Below are 16,176 nucleotides of genomic sequence, written 5' to 3'. Positions count from 1 at the left end.
TCCAGCTAGTGTAACTTTACTGACATTCAAGTGGCATTGACATGGCAATATGCTGGACATTTTCTCATATGTCGAGTTACTTCCTTACAGATAACACTGAACATACTCCTGTCTTCTAGCAACTACTCACTCACACTAACAACAGACAACAGCAATGCATGTAATGCTTATTCTAGTCACTGTACTCATCACCACCTGGTTTGGGAGCAGCACTAAGAGGGACTACCTGGCAACTCTGAGGTGACCTCTCAGTCCGGGTCCTGAACCAGAGACTACTTTGTAATTGTTTCAAGGTTTAATTTCTCTGAAGGGACTGAGATATTGTTTTTATTGTTTCTTTTGCAAAATTGTATTATTATTTCATTCTATAGTATTCTATTAATTTTATTTTTTTTACTATTTGTTCATTGCTTTCTGGAGCTAGGCACAAAAGAATTTCACTTCACGTTGTACGTATGATTGTGTATGTGACAAATAAATGTAACTTGATTTGATTCGAATTATGTGAAAAACGGCAACATACCAATGGCGAAAATCATGAATGAGTTGGCTGTACAGTACAGCTGTCGTAAATCCATTTACAGAAATAATAGAAAAAATCGACATATTTCTTTGTTAAACTGCTTCCATCGAATGCTACTGCAGCTTCCATAGCAACTGAAAATGTTGCAGCTGAGATGGATGTATTAAATCACTTGCTAAGAATGGGTTAGGGCAAAGCAAACCAGACAATTGGCTAACATATTCACCAATGTCAGGCTGAATGATGGAAGTGAACAAAATGGCAATTCAGTTCAGATTATCAGGCTACACCAGATGTTGGCTCAGAAAACCTCATCAATTAATGAACTGCCAATATCTCTAAAGTCAGTTTTTTTCCCACTTCATATTCTGGTCTCAATACCCAACTTCACTTCTTCCAATGTGTTTTTAGTAGGTATTTAAAAAATGAAAAACAATTCCATAAATTGAATACATTTAAAAATGCTGCTTCGTTAAATATATATTTAAGCCCAAAGAGTGTTGCATTTCTTTACATCTAAGACCTAAAATACGTGACATTGACAACGGAAGCTTCAACATGCTCAATTAGCAAAGATATACATAGAGGGGATGAAGAAAGTGAACCTAAATATCAACTTGGTCAAGACTATATCATGTATTTCCTTATTGGTATATCAATGCATATGCTGATAACCTTACATCATATTACCTTTCTACCGTCCGTACAATAAAAAAGGCAGAGGAGAACTGTGATGCACACGGTTTAAAAGACGGGTAGGAAGCTATTTGAATAAGTCAGCTTTACTTCGCCTGAATTCACAGGAGCCTGAATATACATTTTCTAAATTATTTTTGATTTAAACTAAATATTTGGAAATCCTACAAACCGGTGGTGCTGTAATGACGGCTGCTGTTGGAAAACAGGTTGAGGAACTTCTTACTTCTGGAAGCTGCGGCCCTTCCTCCGTTAGACTCCTCTTCCTCTGAAGTTGTGGTTGATGTTACCTTGGACTGCTTGCAGATCCTTGCCACAACTTCCTTCCTCCTCTTCACCTCCTCCTCCCTCCTCCTCTTCACATCCTCTTCCCTCCACTTCTTTGTCTCATCCTCCTCCCTTCTTCTCTTTTCCTCCTCTTTCCTCAACTCTTGGAGCAAAAAACAAGGAAAAGTTAATAGAATAGAATAGAATAGATCTTTATTGTCATTGCTTAGAACAATGAAAATCTGTTTAGCGGTTCTTCAGCAGTGTGCAACTTAAAAGTAAATAAAGTAAAAACAACAAAAAAAAAATAATGGAAGCAGAATATAGAACTACTAGCAGCAAGAAACAAGAACCAAGGAACTGTGTAGGTTTGACTTCAGACAATCTTCTGTCCTGAATCTGAAGCTACCCATGCACAATCATCTGGCACAAAGTGTGGTGCTCCATCTGTTCAGTGGTGTTCCACAAATCTTAGTATTGGGCCCTCTATTCTTTCCTTCTTTTATTGTCTAACTTACCAACATGATACAGAGGCATAATATCTACGTCTGTTGATATGCAGATGACACACAACTCTACATATATATCACACAACCCTTCACCTTAACATTAGTCCTTATGGCCTATTTCAAAATTACATTTATTTGTGCAAATGAAACGATGATAGATTTTCCACCTACTTGTCTGTACATAATAGCTATACGGTATGTCTAGTTGTTCTATGCAAGTACATTGCGAGCCACTGGAGACCAGAGTCAACTTCCTTGTGTCCAAACATACTTGGCCAATAAAGTCTGATTCTTAGTTTAGACATCACTTACTATACTATTACAGGATCTTTCTTAAAAACAGTGAATTGGTTTAAAATCCTCAACTTTGCAGTGTGAGTGCACTCTCACACCAGCGACATTACAGATACATGTATTGCATGCAAAAGGAATATTAATTTAGGACATCCTTTCATTAGATTCACAAACTGAAATGAAGCTGAAATTACTGTAAGAATGAGGGCATGCTTAATGAATAATAAACAATAGAATAGGTAACTAAAAAATTGGTTAGTTCAATAATGAACCATAAACAATAGATTAGTTCAATAATGAAACATAAACAATAGATTAGGTAAATAATGAAACATAAACAATAGAATAGGTAAATAATGAAACATAAACAATAGAATAGATTACTAAAGAAACATAAACAATAGAATAGGTAAATAATGAAACATAAACAATAGATTGGTTAAATAATGAAACATAAACAATAGATTAGGTAAATAATAAAAAATAAACAATAGAATAGGTAATTAATGGAACATAAACAATAGAATAGGTAAATAATGAAACAAACAATAAATTCGGTAAATAATGAAACATAAACAATAGGTTAGTTCAAAAATGAAACATAAACAATAGATTAGGTAAATAATGAAACATAAACAATAGATTAGTTCAATAATGAAACATAAACAATAGATTAGGTAAATAATGAAACATAAACAATAGAATAGGTAAATAATGAAACATAAACAATAGATTACGTAACTAAAGAAACATAAACAATAGAATAGGTTACTAAAGAAACATAAACAATAGAATAGTTAAATAATGAAACATAAACAATAGATTAGTTCAATAATGAAACATAAACAATAGATTAGGTAAATAATGAAACATAAACAATAGATTAGTTCAATAATGAAACATAAACAATAGATTAGGTAAATAATAAAACATAAACAATAGATTAGTTCAATAATGAAACATAAACAATAGATTAGGTAAATAATGAAACATAAACAATAGATTAGCTAAATAATGAAACATAAACAATAGAATAGGTAAATAATGAAACATAAACAATAGAATAGGTAAATAATGAAACATAAACAATAGAATAGGTAACTAAAGAAACATAAACAATAGAATAGGTTACTAAAGAAACATAAACAATAGAATAGGTAAATAATGAAACATAAACAATATTTTAGTTCAATAATGAAACATAAACAATAGATTAGTTCAATAATGAAACATAAACAATAGATTAGTTCAATAATGAAACATAAACAATAGATTAGGTAAATAATGAAACATAAACAATAGATTAGTTCAATAATGAAACATTAACAATAGAATAGGTAAATAATGAAACATTAACAATAGATTAGTTCAATAATGAAACATAAACAATAGATTAGTTCAATAATGAAACATTAACAATAGAATAGGTAAATAATGAAACATTAACAATAGATTAGGTAAATAATGAAACATAAACAATAGAATAGGTAAATAATGAAACATGCATATACATATCATACAATTACATATGCACATACATATGCGTAAACATCAGCACACATGCATACAAAATGACTCAATATACCTGTATTTACCCTCTGTCTGAAACGCTCTGTTTTAGCGCATTTCAACGGAATTGCGACGGAATTGCAAGAGAATTGCATTGTTAGGCAACAGCTTGGGTCCATGTGTACTTCCTGTCAGCTGATGACATTCACATACACTGCAACCAGGAATAAACTGGGACACATTTAGAATGTTTACGTTTAAAACTGTGTAAAGGGTCTAAATATTGTATATTTGTGACATCACAAATGGACAGAAATCCTGACAGCTAGTTTCTAATGCAGAGTTTCTGAATACGGGCTGTGTGTATTTCCCTGTGGATTGAGCGTTTCGATACTTTCACAGTATTTACAGTATGTAGGACTTAAGCCTGCTTTATACTTAACTTATACTTAACGCTAAGAAATATACTCCCTTAAAATTAAATTGTATTAATAATACAATATTTAATGAGCACACTCATGCCAGGATGAACCATTTTCATTTTGGACATTTAATGAGTTTTAGTTTCCCTTGGTCACCAGCACCATCAGGGCAAAATGTTAACTGTACACAAGATGTCTTCTAATCTAACACACAGATTACCATGCAATTTGCTGAGAACATGCATGCTCCCAAAGGGATAAACCCTTTAATTTAATGAATGAATCTGTATCATTACCTTGCTTCCTTGCTTCCTCTGTCCTCTTCCTCTCCTCCTCATACTCTGGGTCTTCCTCCTCATTGGCTGACTGATAGACCGTGTCTGTATCGCTGTCGTCATTGTGCTCGTTGTAACCCTGCAAGCAGTCCTTGAGGCTGACCAGCTCCAATTGAGCGTGTTCATCGACCACCAGAGTGTATTTCACAGAGTCATAATTTAACCCTGCTGTAGCTTCACTCTTTGGTACAGTCTGAGCAGCTGCACAATCTCCCTGAGTGACAGAGATGGTGCCATCCGCCTCAGTGTTATTGTCACCTCTTTCTCCCTCTGCGTCCACCTCTGACTTGGTACAGTCCATCTCTGTCTTTTCATCACCTGCAAGGCAGTGAGTTGGACCATTCTGGAAGTTGACACAGGGAGTCGGAGCTCCTTCCCCTTCTTCTTCGCTGATGACAGGGTTGGTTGGGTGGGATAGAGAGGGATGCAGGGGCCCTGGTGGGGGGCCCTCTGTGTCTGAGCTGAAGGACATTCTGTTTGAACCCCCCTCGCTGCTGGACCGGGACAGGATAGGGGGGTTGTCTTGGGTCCTGTCATGGTTTTGGCCTAAGAACACAAAATACGGATAGTGGTTAAATATAAGGAGTTACAGAGTCATTTCCATAACTGATTGTTTGGGAATAAAATGTGGACAAAGTTATTCATGATCCACTTCACATATGTTACATCTCTTAAAGGTCCCATATCGTGCTCATTTTCAGGTTCGTACTTCTATTTTGTGTTTCTACTAGAACATGTTTACATGCTGTAATGTTCTAAAAACACATTATTTTCCTCATACTGTCTGCTTGAATATACCCTGTATTTACCCTCTGTCTGAAACACGCCGTTTTAGTGCATTTCAATGGAATTGCAACGGAATTGCGTTGCTAGGCAACAGTTTGGGTCCATGTTTACTTCCTGTCAGCCTATGTTATTCACATACACTGCAACAAGGCCTATGGAAAGGAGGCTGGGTCACGGGCGGACATGGGTCTCGGGGTGTGGGGTATGACACAGCTGCGGTCGTGCATTGCGATTGGCTCAATTCCGGCGAGTGCAGGCCAGATTTTACTGCGCAAGTGTTATACCCCAAAGATATGACGCGTTGATGACGCGTGACCCAGCCTTCTTTCCATAGGCCTTGCACTGCAACAGGAAATAAAATGGGACACATTTAGAATGTTTACGTTTAACACCGTGTAATGGTCTAAATATTGTATATTTGTGACATCACAAATGGACAGAAATCCTAGAGCAAATCCAAAAGAGCAAACTGGTACTATTATTTTGCCCCCTCAGGTTAAGGTACAGTTGCTGAATGGCCAGTAGTGATAGACTGTTTGTAATCACAATTTGACTTTTTCCAGGCCAATGTGGGTACTACAGTAATATTACTAAAAGTCTGTCTGTTTGTGTCCATGTGACCACCAGATCTTTAAAGCTGCCCCAATTATATTTTTTTTATATTAACAATGGATCAAAAGACTATTGATAATAAGGGAGTCTCTGGTAGTGGCAAACCCAGAGAGAATTATCACTAACTCTGCAGTTTTACTCCTCAGCTTTACAAAGCTTCCTTCAGTCAGTTCACTTTTAGTTTGGATCATTGTTTTGTTTTTCAGGCCCACAACTCCACTCTTTCATCAACCTTGTTTTCAGCAGCAGGCAACGAGTTAGAGACTATAGCTGCTGAACATAGTGGTGCATTTAGCAGCTAAAGAGACAGAAGTTTTTGAAGATTAAAAACCTAGATAAAAGGAGAGTGTATATTGGACTTACATTCATCAGGTAAACACAAACGACGAATCCAAATAAATGCTAATCTTGCTCTGCGTCAGCTGGATGTGTAAACAGGCAACTGCTACAACACTCCCCGTAACAACTTTACAAGATAGGAACATGTCAAAGTCAAGCTTTCAGCTTGTTCTGCTGCCTCCAATGTGCTAACATTTTTTAAATAAGCTAATGCAGCTTTAAAACTAATGACGGATTAGCTAGGTAGTGTAATGTTTTTGCAAATTGACATTCCCATGAGAGAAAACCTGAGTTGATTTGAATGACTCCATCATCAGGCACAACTTCTCCTGACCCCCCCAAGTCATAAACATTTGTATTTCCGGTGTATTCCTACTCCCAACAGGAAGAGGTTTTAGTTGCCCCCTCAAAATGCTTTCTTGTTTTATGATGGAAGTAACATTAATTAGAGTACTTTGTGCTGCTATTCCATATCGCCACAGTTGCCCTTTTTATCAAACGTATACAGTGTTTTCATCAGAATCCTGTCCTTGTGAGGGCGTAAATGTCTCTGAAACAGTTTTAGACCATAAGACACTATACTAAATACATCACATTCTGTATTCTCTTTAATTTCCCGGGTTCACAGATTCCTTATACTTTTCGACAAACAAACTCATATGTAACTGTAATTTCAGAAGAAGGCTCCTGCAAAGGACTGTGTAATGAACACAGTGTTCAATAGGTACACTTCCAATTAGTTAATTCCCTAGTGTAGTCTAGAAAGTGTTTCAGTGCAAAAATTAAAAGAGAAATTTGGTCTTTCCATGTAGCAAGCATACAATTCAACTAAAACGGAGAATAAAGCTTCCATTTCTAAATGAATATTAACTTGGGGTTTACATGGAACACCAACAATAAAAGTTACAACGCCCACCACCGTGCGCTCTAAAGGTGGGTTCATTACCTTGGTCTTGGGTCTTGTCCTGGTTTCTTGGTGCCACAGGCGTGCGTGGGACCACCATGGCTGTCAGATAAACTTCCTGGGTAGACAGTATGTTATTTGGCTTGAATGCCCCTCCTCTGTTAACCCCTTTAGCACCTGCTTTTCCTTTCCCATCAACCCCCTGGCTTTTCAGTTCATTTGCTTCTCTCGGCCTCTGATGTCCATTTCTCTCTTTCTCCTTCCCCCTGGACTCCTCACACAGTCTTCCTCCTTTTCTATTATCCTTCCCTGCCGTCACTCGGATGTCCCCCAGGCTCCTCTCCCTCATTGTTGCTGCTCCTCTTCCTCCTCTCCTTTGACTCCTTGGTGTGCTGGAGGACTGTGTGTGCGTGGCCCCTGACACCTGTCTTTCCCGCAGTCGAGCGCGTGTGTCTGCGGTGGTGGCAGCAGCCAGTGTGTTGGTTCTGCTGTTCGTTCCATTAGCTGTGGGGGCTTTTGGGGCCAGGCGGCGCGTGCCGTGCCGAACTTTGTCCTCTGTTTTTTGTTGGATATCCGCTGATGTTAGATCCCCTTAACACACACACACACACACGCACACACACACACACACACACACACGGAAACAAACAAAGTATCAGATTATGTATTAGGCAACCAGATGTACACAGAGGGATTATCCACAGTAAGCAGTTTATACTGGATAAATAAGAGCTACAGGAACTGAACTTTCAAATATTTCAAGAACATTTTCCCTTCATCCTTGAGGATCTGTCGTCACTCTTGTACTGTCATGCGTGGACATCTCTTTAATGTTGCAGCTGGTAAAGGTGGGGCTAACTTTAAGTACTTTAGATTGATAGATTTATTTGACAATCATTAATACACATAATACTGCTTCACCTGAAGACAGTTATCACATACATTTACAAAACTGTCGAGGATTAAATTACACAATAAAGCCACAGGCTTATTTCCATTGTGATCCTCTGATGGTGGGGCCAGACGCCAAGTCTGGCAAGACCAACAGGTACAAATACGATATCCATCCAATCACATAAAAGAAACAACATAAAACGGTTCATTTCTGTAAAGTCTCGATTGTGAGAGACTCTTTGATAGTCATTTCTTCATAGCCTGTTTTTATATTTCTCTCTGCTTCAGTGAGTTTCAGAGATACTGGACGTTTATCCCTTTCATTTGCAGCTGTGTATAAAAAGGTATATTTACCCATTGAACTCTTGTATCTAAAAAATGATAAAAAAATCTGTTGAGCTACCTCTTGTTGCATGGTTGTGATTGTCGCTAAGGCAATTGGACAGATATTTGAGGACCTACTTAAAGTGGCAGTAGGCAGTATATTTTTGGCATCATTGGGTCAAAAAATGCCATAATAACCTTTCAGCATATTGTAATTCAAGTGTTCTGAGAGAAAACTAGACTTCTGCTCCTCCTCATGGCTCTGTTTTCAGGCTTTAGAACATCTAGCCCGTGACGGGAGACTTTGACCAATCACAGGTCATTTCAGAGAGAGAGCGTTCCTATTGGCTGTGCTTCGGTCATGTGACCGGTACTTGGTGTTCAATTCAAGCCATATCAACCTGATCTCAACATGGCTGCTGGGTCACAATCTTTCTCATGTTACAGCTAAACCGTGCAATACAAGATGATTCTGAGAACATTTGAGGAGAGAAATAGACATTAACGTAACAGAATATTGATTCATATTTGATCAGCGCTGCCTAGTTTGACCGTTTGGTCGGAGTTCACGAGTGATTGACAGCCGGCTCTCATAGACGGCAGCTGGACAGCAGACCTCATATCAGCTCTTACTGCTTGTTTTCCTCCGGTCTGTGAAATCTTGCAGATGCCGTTAGGAGCACCGGAGGACACAGAGGAACATGATTTTTTTCAGGTTATCTGTTTCATGTACTACTGTCACGATATAGCAACCGTTTTATAAAAATAACTTTTTTTAATCATATTTGCTCCAATCTCACCTACTGATGCTTTAAAGGCCCTGACACAACAAGCCGACGGTCGGCCGTCGGACAGTTCGGGGCCATCGGTGAGCATCTGTCGGCCTGTTTTTTGCGGTGTGTACCGCATCGTCTAGTCTGCCAATGTTGGAGGTGAGTGAGAGTGGTGTGAAATGGTCGGCAAACGCTGCTTTGTTTCATGTACATATCATAGCAACGGCTTGTATATCCACCGTCTTCGGTCTTCCGGTTTCCCTTTTTGAATGACGAATACAGACTACCTGCTGGTGTCGAGAATTATTTCATCTTAAGCAGGCGCAGAAAGTACTAACGTTCTAACTGGTTGTTGGCTGTAGTCTTTGAGGTGTGTTCAAGTGCAACATGAAAAAAAATTTACTTAAAGGGACTGTTTGTAAGAATCAGAATTGCTTGTTAACAGCGACACCTGTGGCCGTTAAGTCAACAAAAGTCAGCGTCCTGTTGCTCGCGCTTGTGCTCGCTCTACATAGACATGAACAAGCATCGCTCAAAACAGTGAGGCGACACATGTCAGCTAAAAGCACAATATCACTCTATATTTCAGCTGCTTGGCAGTAATGTTAGCTGACCAGACGAAGGTCTCTCCATGAATCAATGCTGAGCCTAGTGTTGGCTTTTCCTGCCTCAGCCTCCCGACCGCGGCCGGAGGGAACAGGGGAGACACCGGAGTTTTGGTCGGAGACGATAACGTTTCTCTCTGCGGAGCCCCGTCACTTCACAAGACACGGAAACCTCTGTTGGTCTGGAGGAGCTGCAGCAGTTATTTCTGCACAAACGTCCACTCACTCACTAGATATTCTCAGAGCTAAACGAACTCTCCTGCAGTGTGGAGTGTGCGCGCATGCACGTGAGAGTGGAGCGACAGAGCAAGAACGAGCGCGGTGTGTGAGTGAAGGCAAGCAGGCAGGCAGGCAGGCAGGCAAGCAGAGGAGCAGAGTACAGCAGAGACTCCGGCCCTTGAGACCAAAGCTACGGTCTCCCCCGCGTCCTCCGACCGTGGCCAACACTGTTTAACAGACGGGCTTCACTAGATACAACCAAGAGGTTTTGGTGCTTCCGTGTAGTTTGTGTTGGAATCTGAGTCTGAACAGCGTAGCCACACGTGAGCGCGCATACGCGAGCGTGCATGGGACACCCACCCGGGTGATTTATACATGTAAGAAGTTACAAACATCCCTTTAAGTAAAGTGCATGAGTGACTCTACTTAGTTAAATTCCACCACTCAAACCCCAGTTTCCTCAAAAGCATTGAACAAACATTTCCCAGATGAATTCTTCTGATCATCCCAGTGATGTTGGCATCGGGAGAGCACAGCTTTTCAAATCTCAGGACAAACTGTGTGTACTCCCTATTCTATCCACTGAAAGTATGTTGGATCCAAGATTACACAGACATTACATCTGAGTCTGCTGCCCAGAAAGCAAGAAAAGTGACAGGATTTCTCTGCCATTCTAAAACGTGCCAACATGACATGTCAGAAAACAAGAGCTGTACTTTTCTTTGGCTTTAAGTGAAAGTGATGAAATGAGACTACAGTAAAAAATGACTGTTGTGTGTGCGTAATGCCGTGTAATCATGCAGAAATTGGCTGGTTGAATGTAGTGCTGTTTAAGATGTGCATATACTGTATAATGCTGTTGATGTTGGATGTGCTAAAACTGTTTAAGGGGAGCGCAATAAAGTTGTAGCGCATTACAGTGCCCACCGTGTTAAACAAACAAAGAAAACAAAATGTCTAATTCTGCAAGTGTTTAACTGTATTTGAAGCAGTGAGATGATATTGGTATCCATCTTAACATTGTTAATACCTCCGCCTCCGCCGAAGGCCTAGGAAGGAGGTTATGTTTTCACCGGCGTTGGTTTGTTGGTTTGTTTGTCAGCAGGATTACTCCAAAAGTCCGTGATGGATTTGAATTAAATTTTTTGGAGTGGGGGCGTGTAGCACAATGAACAATCCATTAGATTTTGGTGGAGATCCGCACCAAGCATTACGATCAGCCAGAACATTAAGACCTCTGGGTATAACACATGCGCAGGTTAACTGATTACGCGTTGATGACGCATGACCCCGCCTCCTTCCTTCAGAAAGAGAGAGATAGAGAGAGAGCGGTGTTTTTTTTGTTTGAAAAGACTCATTTTGTGTCCATACCTGTAATATGTGGGGAGGAGGAGTGGGAGTCCTTCCAGCTGTCCTTCTTGCCTAAAGAGTTGTTGTTGATGGAGTCCTGGATAGAGTTAATGAAACAGAGCAGTAGTGTAAGAACAAAAACCAACACATGATTGGGTTATCACACACACACGCGCATGCACGCACGCACGCAAGGGCACGCACACACACACACACACACACACACACACAGAGGAGGTCTTGTTCACAGTTTAGCCTGAGGTGATTGTCTGCTGACTGTAGTCGAGCTGAGAGGATTAGATAGCAGAAGTGATACACATGAAGGAGCAGGTGTCTGCATTTCATCCATTCTCATCCAAGACACATAGTCTCAGTCCCTGCAGGGTAATTCAGCTTAGTCTGATATAAATATCTTATATATAATATCTCTGTTCCGGTTTCATTTATTTACTGCATTTGTCTTTAAATACATTCTATATTCAAGTTCTATCCATCTATCTATCTATCTATCTATATCTATCCATCTATCTATCTATCTACATGTATCTATCTATCTATCTATCTATCTACATGTATCTATCTATCTACATGTAGCTATCTATCTATCTATCTATCTACATGTATCTATCTATGTATGTATCTATCTATCTATCTATCCATCGGTCTGTCTGTCTGTCTGTCTGTCTGTCTGTCTGTCTTTCTATCTATCTATCTATCTATCTATCTATCTCTATATATAAATCTCTCTGCCAGGAAGAGGAATGAGCATCGACCAGGATGTATGCTACGGTTCAGCCTTGACGTCATAGGAATCACGCAGAACGCTGACTCACTTACTGACATCCCATCATGCATCTTCTTTCCCCTCTTGCACACCCCATTCTGTTACTATGGTTACTCAGTGTGTGTGTGTGTGTGTGTGTGTGTGAGAGAGAGAGAGAGGGAGGGAATTATTTTTTTCAAAACAACGAGCTCAAATCTCTGAACAAATAGTTTGTTGTTCACAACAGATTAGAGCGTGTCAGTGGTTCAACGTATCATTACATATTGCTGTTGTTGTGCATGTGCTATTGTTTATGTTCGTTTAAGTTACGTGATGTTGTGCTTGGTATTGTGTTACCATGCATTCACACCAAGTGCCAAGCTAATTTTCGCCTCGTTTTCCTCCATCAGCCATGGAAGAAATAACCACTGTTGCTGCTTTGTACATGTTGTGGTAGTCCCAGATATGTCAGAAAACCAAACTCCGTCATGTCTGGGTTCATAACGTCATCCGGGGGCGAGCTGTATTTACATACAGCGCCACGCCATTGCACTGACGGTATTTCGCAAGCCACACGTTGCTACTGCGGTATGAACCCAAAATAATAACAATAATAATACAATAAACGGATCAAAATTATGCCGAAATAACGACATAATGATACTGATTAGTAAAAATTCTGAATTCATGCTTTGTCAAGCCTGTCCGCAAGACAACAAGCAAACAACTTTTAAAATGCTTGTTTTCTGAATGGAGTTTGGATTGATCAATGCCAGGCTATGCTAACATTGTAGCTGCTCCATTAACACTCAACATAACGTCATCTAGGCATAAATACGGCAGCAAAAATTGTTGTAAACGGATCAAACGTGAAGCCGAAATAATTACATAATGATGCTGATTAGTAAAAAGTCTGAATTCAAGCTTTGTCGGGTCTGTCCGCAAGACGACAAGCAAACAACTTTTAAAATGCTTGTTTTCTGAATGGAGTTTGGATCGATCAGTGCCAGGCTATGCTAACATTGTAGCTGCTCCATTAACACTCCATCTAGGAATAAATACGGCAGCAACAACGTCAGTGATGACATAAACTTTAGGGAAGTATGTTTATATTGTTACACACAACTTATATGATGAATGCCTTTGATACACATGCTTTAATAAAAAACTGAAATACGTTTAACCTTGCAGACTGTATGTCATGCTAATACCTTTTCACCTTGTATAAAATGTATAATATACTGACTAGTAAATGTTACCATTTACTATTACTGAATGTCATTTGCTTCATTATAAGTTGTCTTTCAATCAAACATAAGTGGAAAAAACTGTTCACAAAACATTATAGACATGACCACTAACTATTGGTGTAACAATTCAGCCACAAATTCACATGCTGACCATAAACGGTCCAGACATATACTCGGTTTGACCGAGTCTTTTTGGCATAGATGTCATTTTGTGGCCAAATTTCTGTTCTGAATTTTCTGTTTACATGTAACACATTGCTACACGAATACATTTACTGTATATATATGTGCATATCCTTTTTCTGTGTAGCTATACAGTATTGACTTTCCCAGTAAACTTTGACCTACTGTTGAAATGGGAATCTGAACAGCTCAGTATGATACACAACAGCATTCGGCTGGCCAGAACTGAAATCTGGTATAGTATAGTAAGCAGTCAGAGTCAACAAAAAGTAGAATAAAACAGAAAGTTGTACATTAGAAACATTCCCAGTTGGCTGCTGTGGTGAAACATCATCTAAACATTTTGACCAACTGCACTTTTCATTTTGGTGGCGTTGGCCAGTTGACACAATAACTAGCTTTTGAAGCATGAATGAAGTGTTTTGGGTGAGTTACTACCTTTTGCAGACATGCAATAGAGTTGCGATGTCCCATCAAACAGTTGTGACAATTACACTTAGAGTTTATAGAAATGTTAAAGGGGACACATCGTGCTCATTTTCAGGTTCATACTTGTATTTTATGTTTCTACTAGAACATGTTTACATGCTGTAATGTTTAAAAAAACCTTTATTTTCCTCATACTGTGTGCTTGGATATAGCTGTATTATTACCGTCTGTATGAAACTCTCAGTTTTAGTACTTTTCAATGGAATTGCAAAAGAATTGTATTGCTAGGCAACAGTTTGGGTCCATGTTTACGTCCCGTCAGCTGATGTTATTCACATACACTGCAACAGGAAATAAACTGGGACACATTTAGAATATTTACGTTTAAAACCGTGTAATGGTCTTAATATTGTAGATTTGTGACATCACAAATGGACAGAAATCCTAACGGCTTGTTTCAAAAGCTCAGTCTTTCAATACGGGCTGTGTGTATTTCTCTGTGGATTAAGCGTTTCGATGCTTTAACAGTATCTATATAGCACTTAAACCGTCTTTATAATATAAAAGCCATGAAAATGTCACTATTTACAATATGGGACCTTTAAGACTGTTTCGAAAAATGAGCCAAAGTGATCGTGAAAAACTAATTTACTTTAACCCTTAATTAAAATCAGCTCAAATTAACCCATCTGAAACATGATGGGTGGTGTGGATGAGGGGTTGAGTTAATCTGACAGGGCTGTGGGGGTACATCTGACTAAAAGCACTGCAGTATAGTGTGCACTGCCCTAACAACCTCCTCACCGGTCTAACAGCCATCACCGTGTTACCAAAACAAACTGAGGAGGTCTTATAGGCTAACAGATTGGAGACCAAGTCGGACAGGTTTGACTCACTTCGTGGCATATAGAAATCTGTTATTTGCCCTGCCCAGAAACTGGACTCCGCCCATTCAAAGTGAATTTAAAATGATGTTCGGACAGACATAACAGATCAATGTGGCTGCCTGTGATGCTGACTCAACTACCTCCCCTCTTGCTCTGTTAACAGCAGTAAACAGCATGGAGGCAGCCAGTCGCCAGAAGCTACAGAGTGCTGCTTTATTTATTATATTAGATCACTTATTTCAAAGTGGTTCCCTTCCTGAGCCTCAGCCGTGTGCTCCATCAGCTGTAGCACCCTCCTCCTCATCCTCGCCGTAGGCCGTCAAACCTCATGCACACTGGAGAAATAAGGGAAAGGGCATGTATATAAGAAGTGGACGTAGTCACCGTGACATCACCCGTTGGTTTGTGGACTGCCGTTTTAAAGCCTCAAGTTCAGCATTTTGGCTGTCGCCATGTTGTTTTTTTGCAACCAGAAGTGACACGAGAGGGTGGAGCTAAGTACAACCAAACGCTGAATAAGACATTTTTAGGCGACCAAAAAAGGTTATAATTAACTCTTATGAAGTGGAAACACACTGTGAAAGGGTTAAAGTTGTAAGAAGAAAACACGGACAACTCTCAGACCGGGCAACGTTGTGGTAGCGACCTGTCAATCACAAGGTAGCCCCGCCCTAAAGTATCCCCTGCTTTATGGTCTATCTGATTCTAAATGGGACCATCATTTACTAAATGAACATCATGCTGTATTGAAAAAGACTTGAAACTAGAGATTGAGACCATAAACGCATGTTTACAATGTTTACTGAGGTAATATATTAAGTGAAAGGTAGACTTCTATACAACCAGAGGATTCGCCCCCTGCTGGCTATTAGATAGAATGTAAGTTTAAAGGTCCCATATTGTAAAAAGTGAGATTTTCATGTATTTTATATTATAAAGCAGGTTTAAGTGTTTTATAAATACTGTTAAACTATCAAAACGCTAAATATATGGAGAAATACCCACAAACCCCGTATTCAGAAATTGTGCGTTTGAAACAAGCCGTTTGGATTTCTGTCCATTTGTGATGTCACAAATATACAATATCTACACCATTACACGGTTTTAAACGTAAATATTCTAAATGTGTCCCAGTTTATTTCCTGTTGCAGTGTATTTAAATAACATCAGCTGACAGGAAGTAAACATGGACCCAAGCTGTTGCCTAGCAACACAATTCTGTTACAATTCCATTGAAATACACTAAAACGGAACGTTTCAGACAGAGGGTGAATGCAGGCATATTCAGGCAGACAGTATGAGG

The 16,176-nt window shown here is 39.3% G+C and overlaps 1 protein-coding gene across 3 annotated transcripts in view; it reads right to left on the bottom strand.

Moving 5' to 3' along the window:
- The window catches only part of LOC141765495 (C-Jun-amino-terminal kinase-interacting protein 1-like), a 34,805-nt gene that overhangs the window by 11,238 nt on the left and 7,391 nt on the right, over nt 1–16,176 (bottom strand). For 2 of the 3 annotated variants that reach the window (XM_074631495.1, XM_074631494.1), the window contains exons 2-5: nt 11,383–11,458; nt 7,239–7,787; nt 4,517–5,101; nt 1,392–1,649 (exon numbers count right to left, since the gene is read on the bottom strand). In XM_074631495.1, coding sequence (XP_074487596.1) covers nt 1,392–1,649; nt 4,517–5,101; nt 7,239–7,787; nt 11,383–11,458 — 1,468 coding nt within the window. The remainder of the gene's footprint in view (nt 1–1,391; nt 1,650–4,516; nt 5,102–7,238; nt 7,788–11,382; nt 11,459–16,176) is intronic. The other variant, XM_074631496.1, reaches the window with a different exon arrangement.

The sequence above is a fragment of the Sebastes fasciatus genome, chromosome 4, assembly GCF_043250625.1.
Source record: "Sebastes fasciatus isolate fSebFas1 chromosome 4, fSebFas1.pri, whole genome shotgun sequence".
NCBI lineage: Eukaryota > Metazoa > Chordata > Actinopteri > Perciformes > Sebastidae > Sebastes > Sebastes fasciatus.
This window is presented reverse-complemented; position numbering and strand designations above follow the sequence as displayed.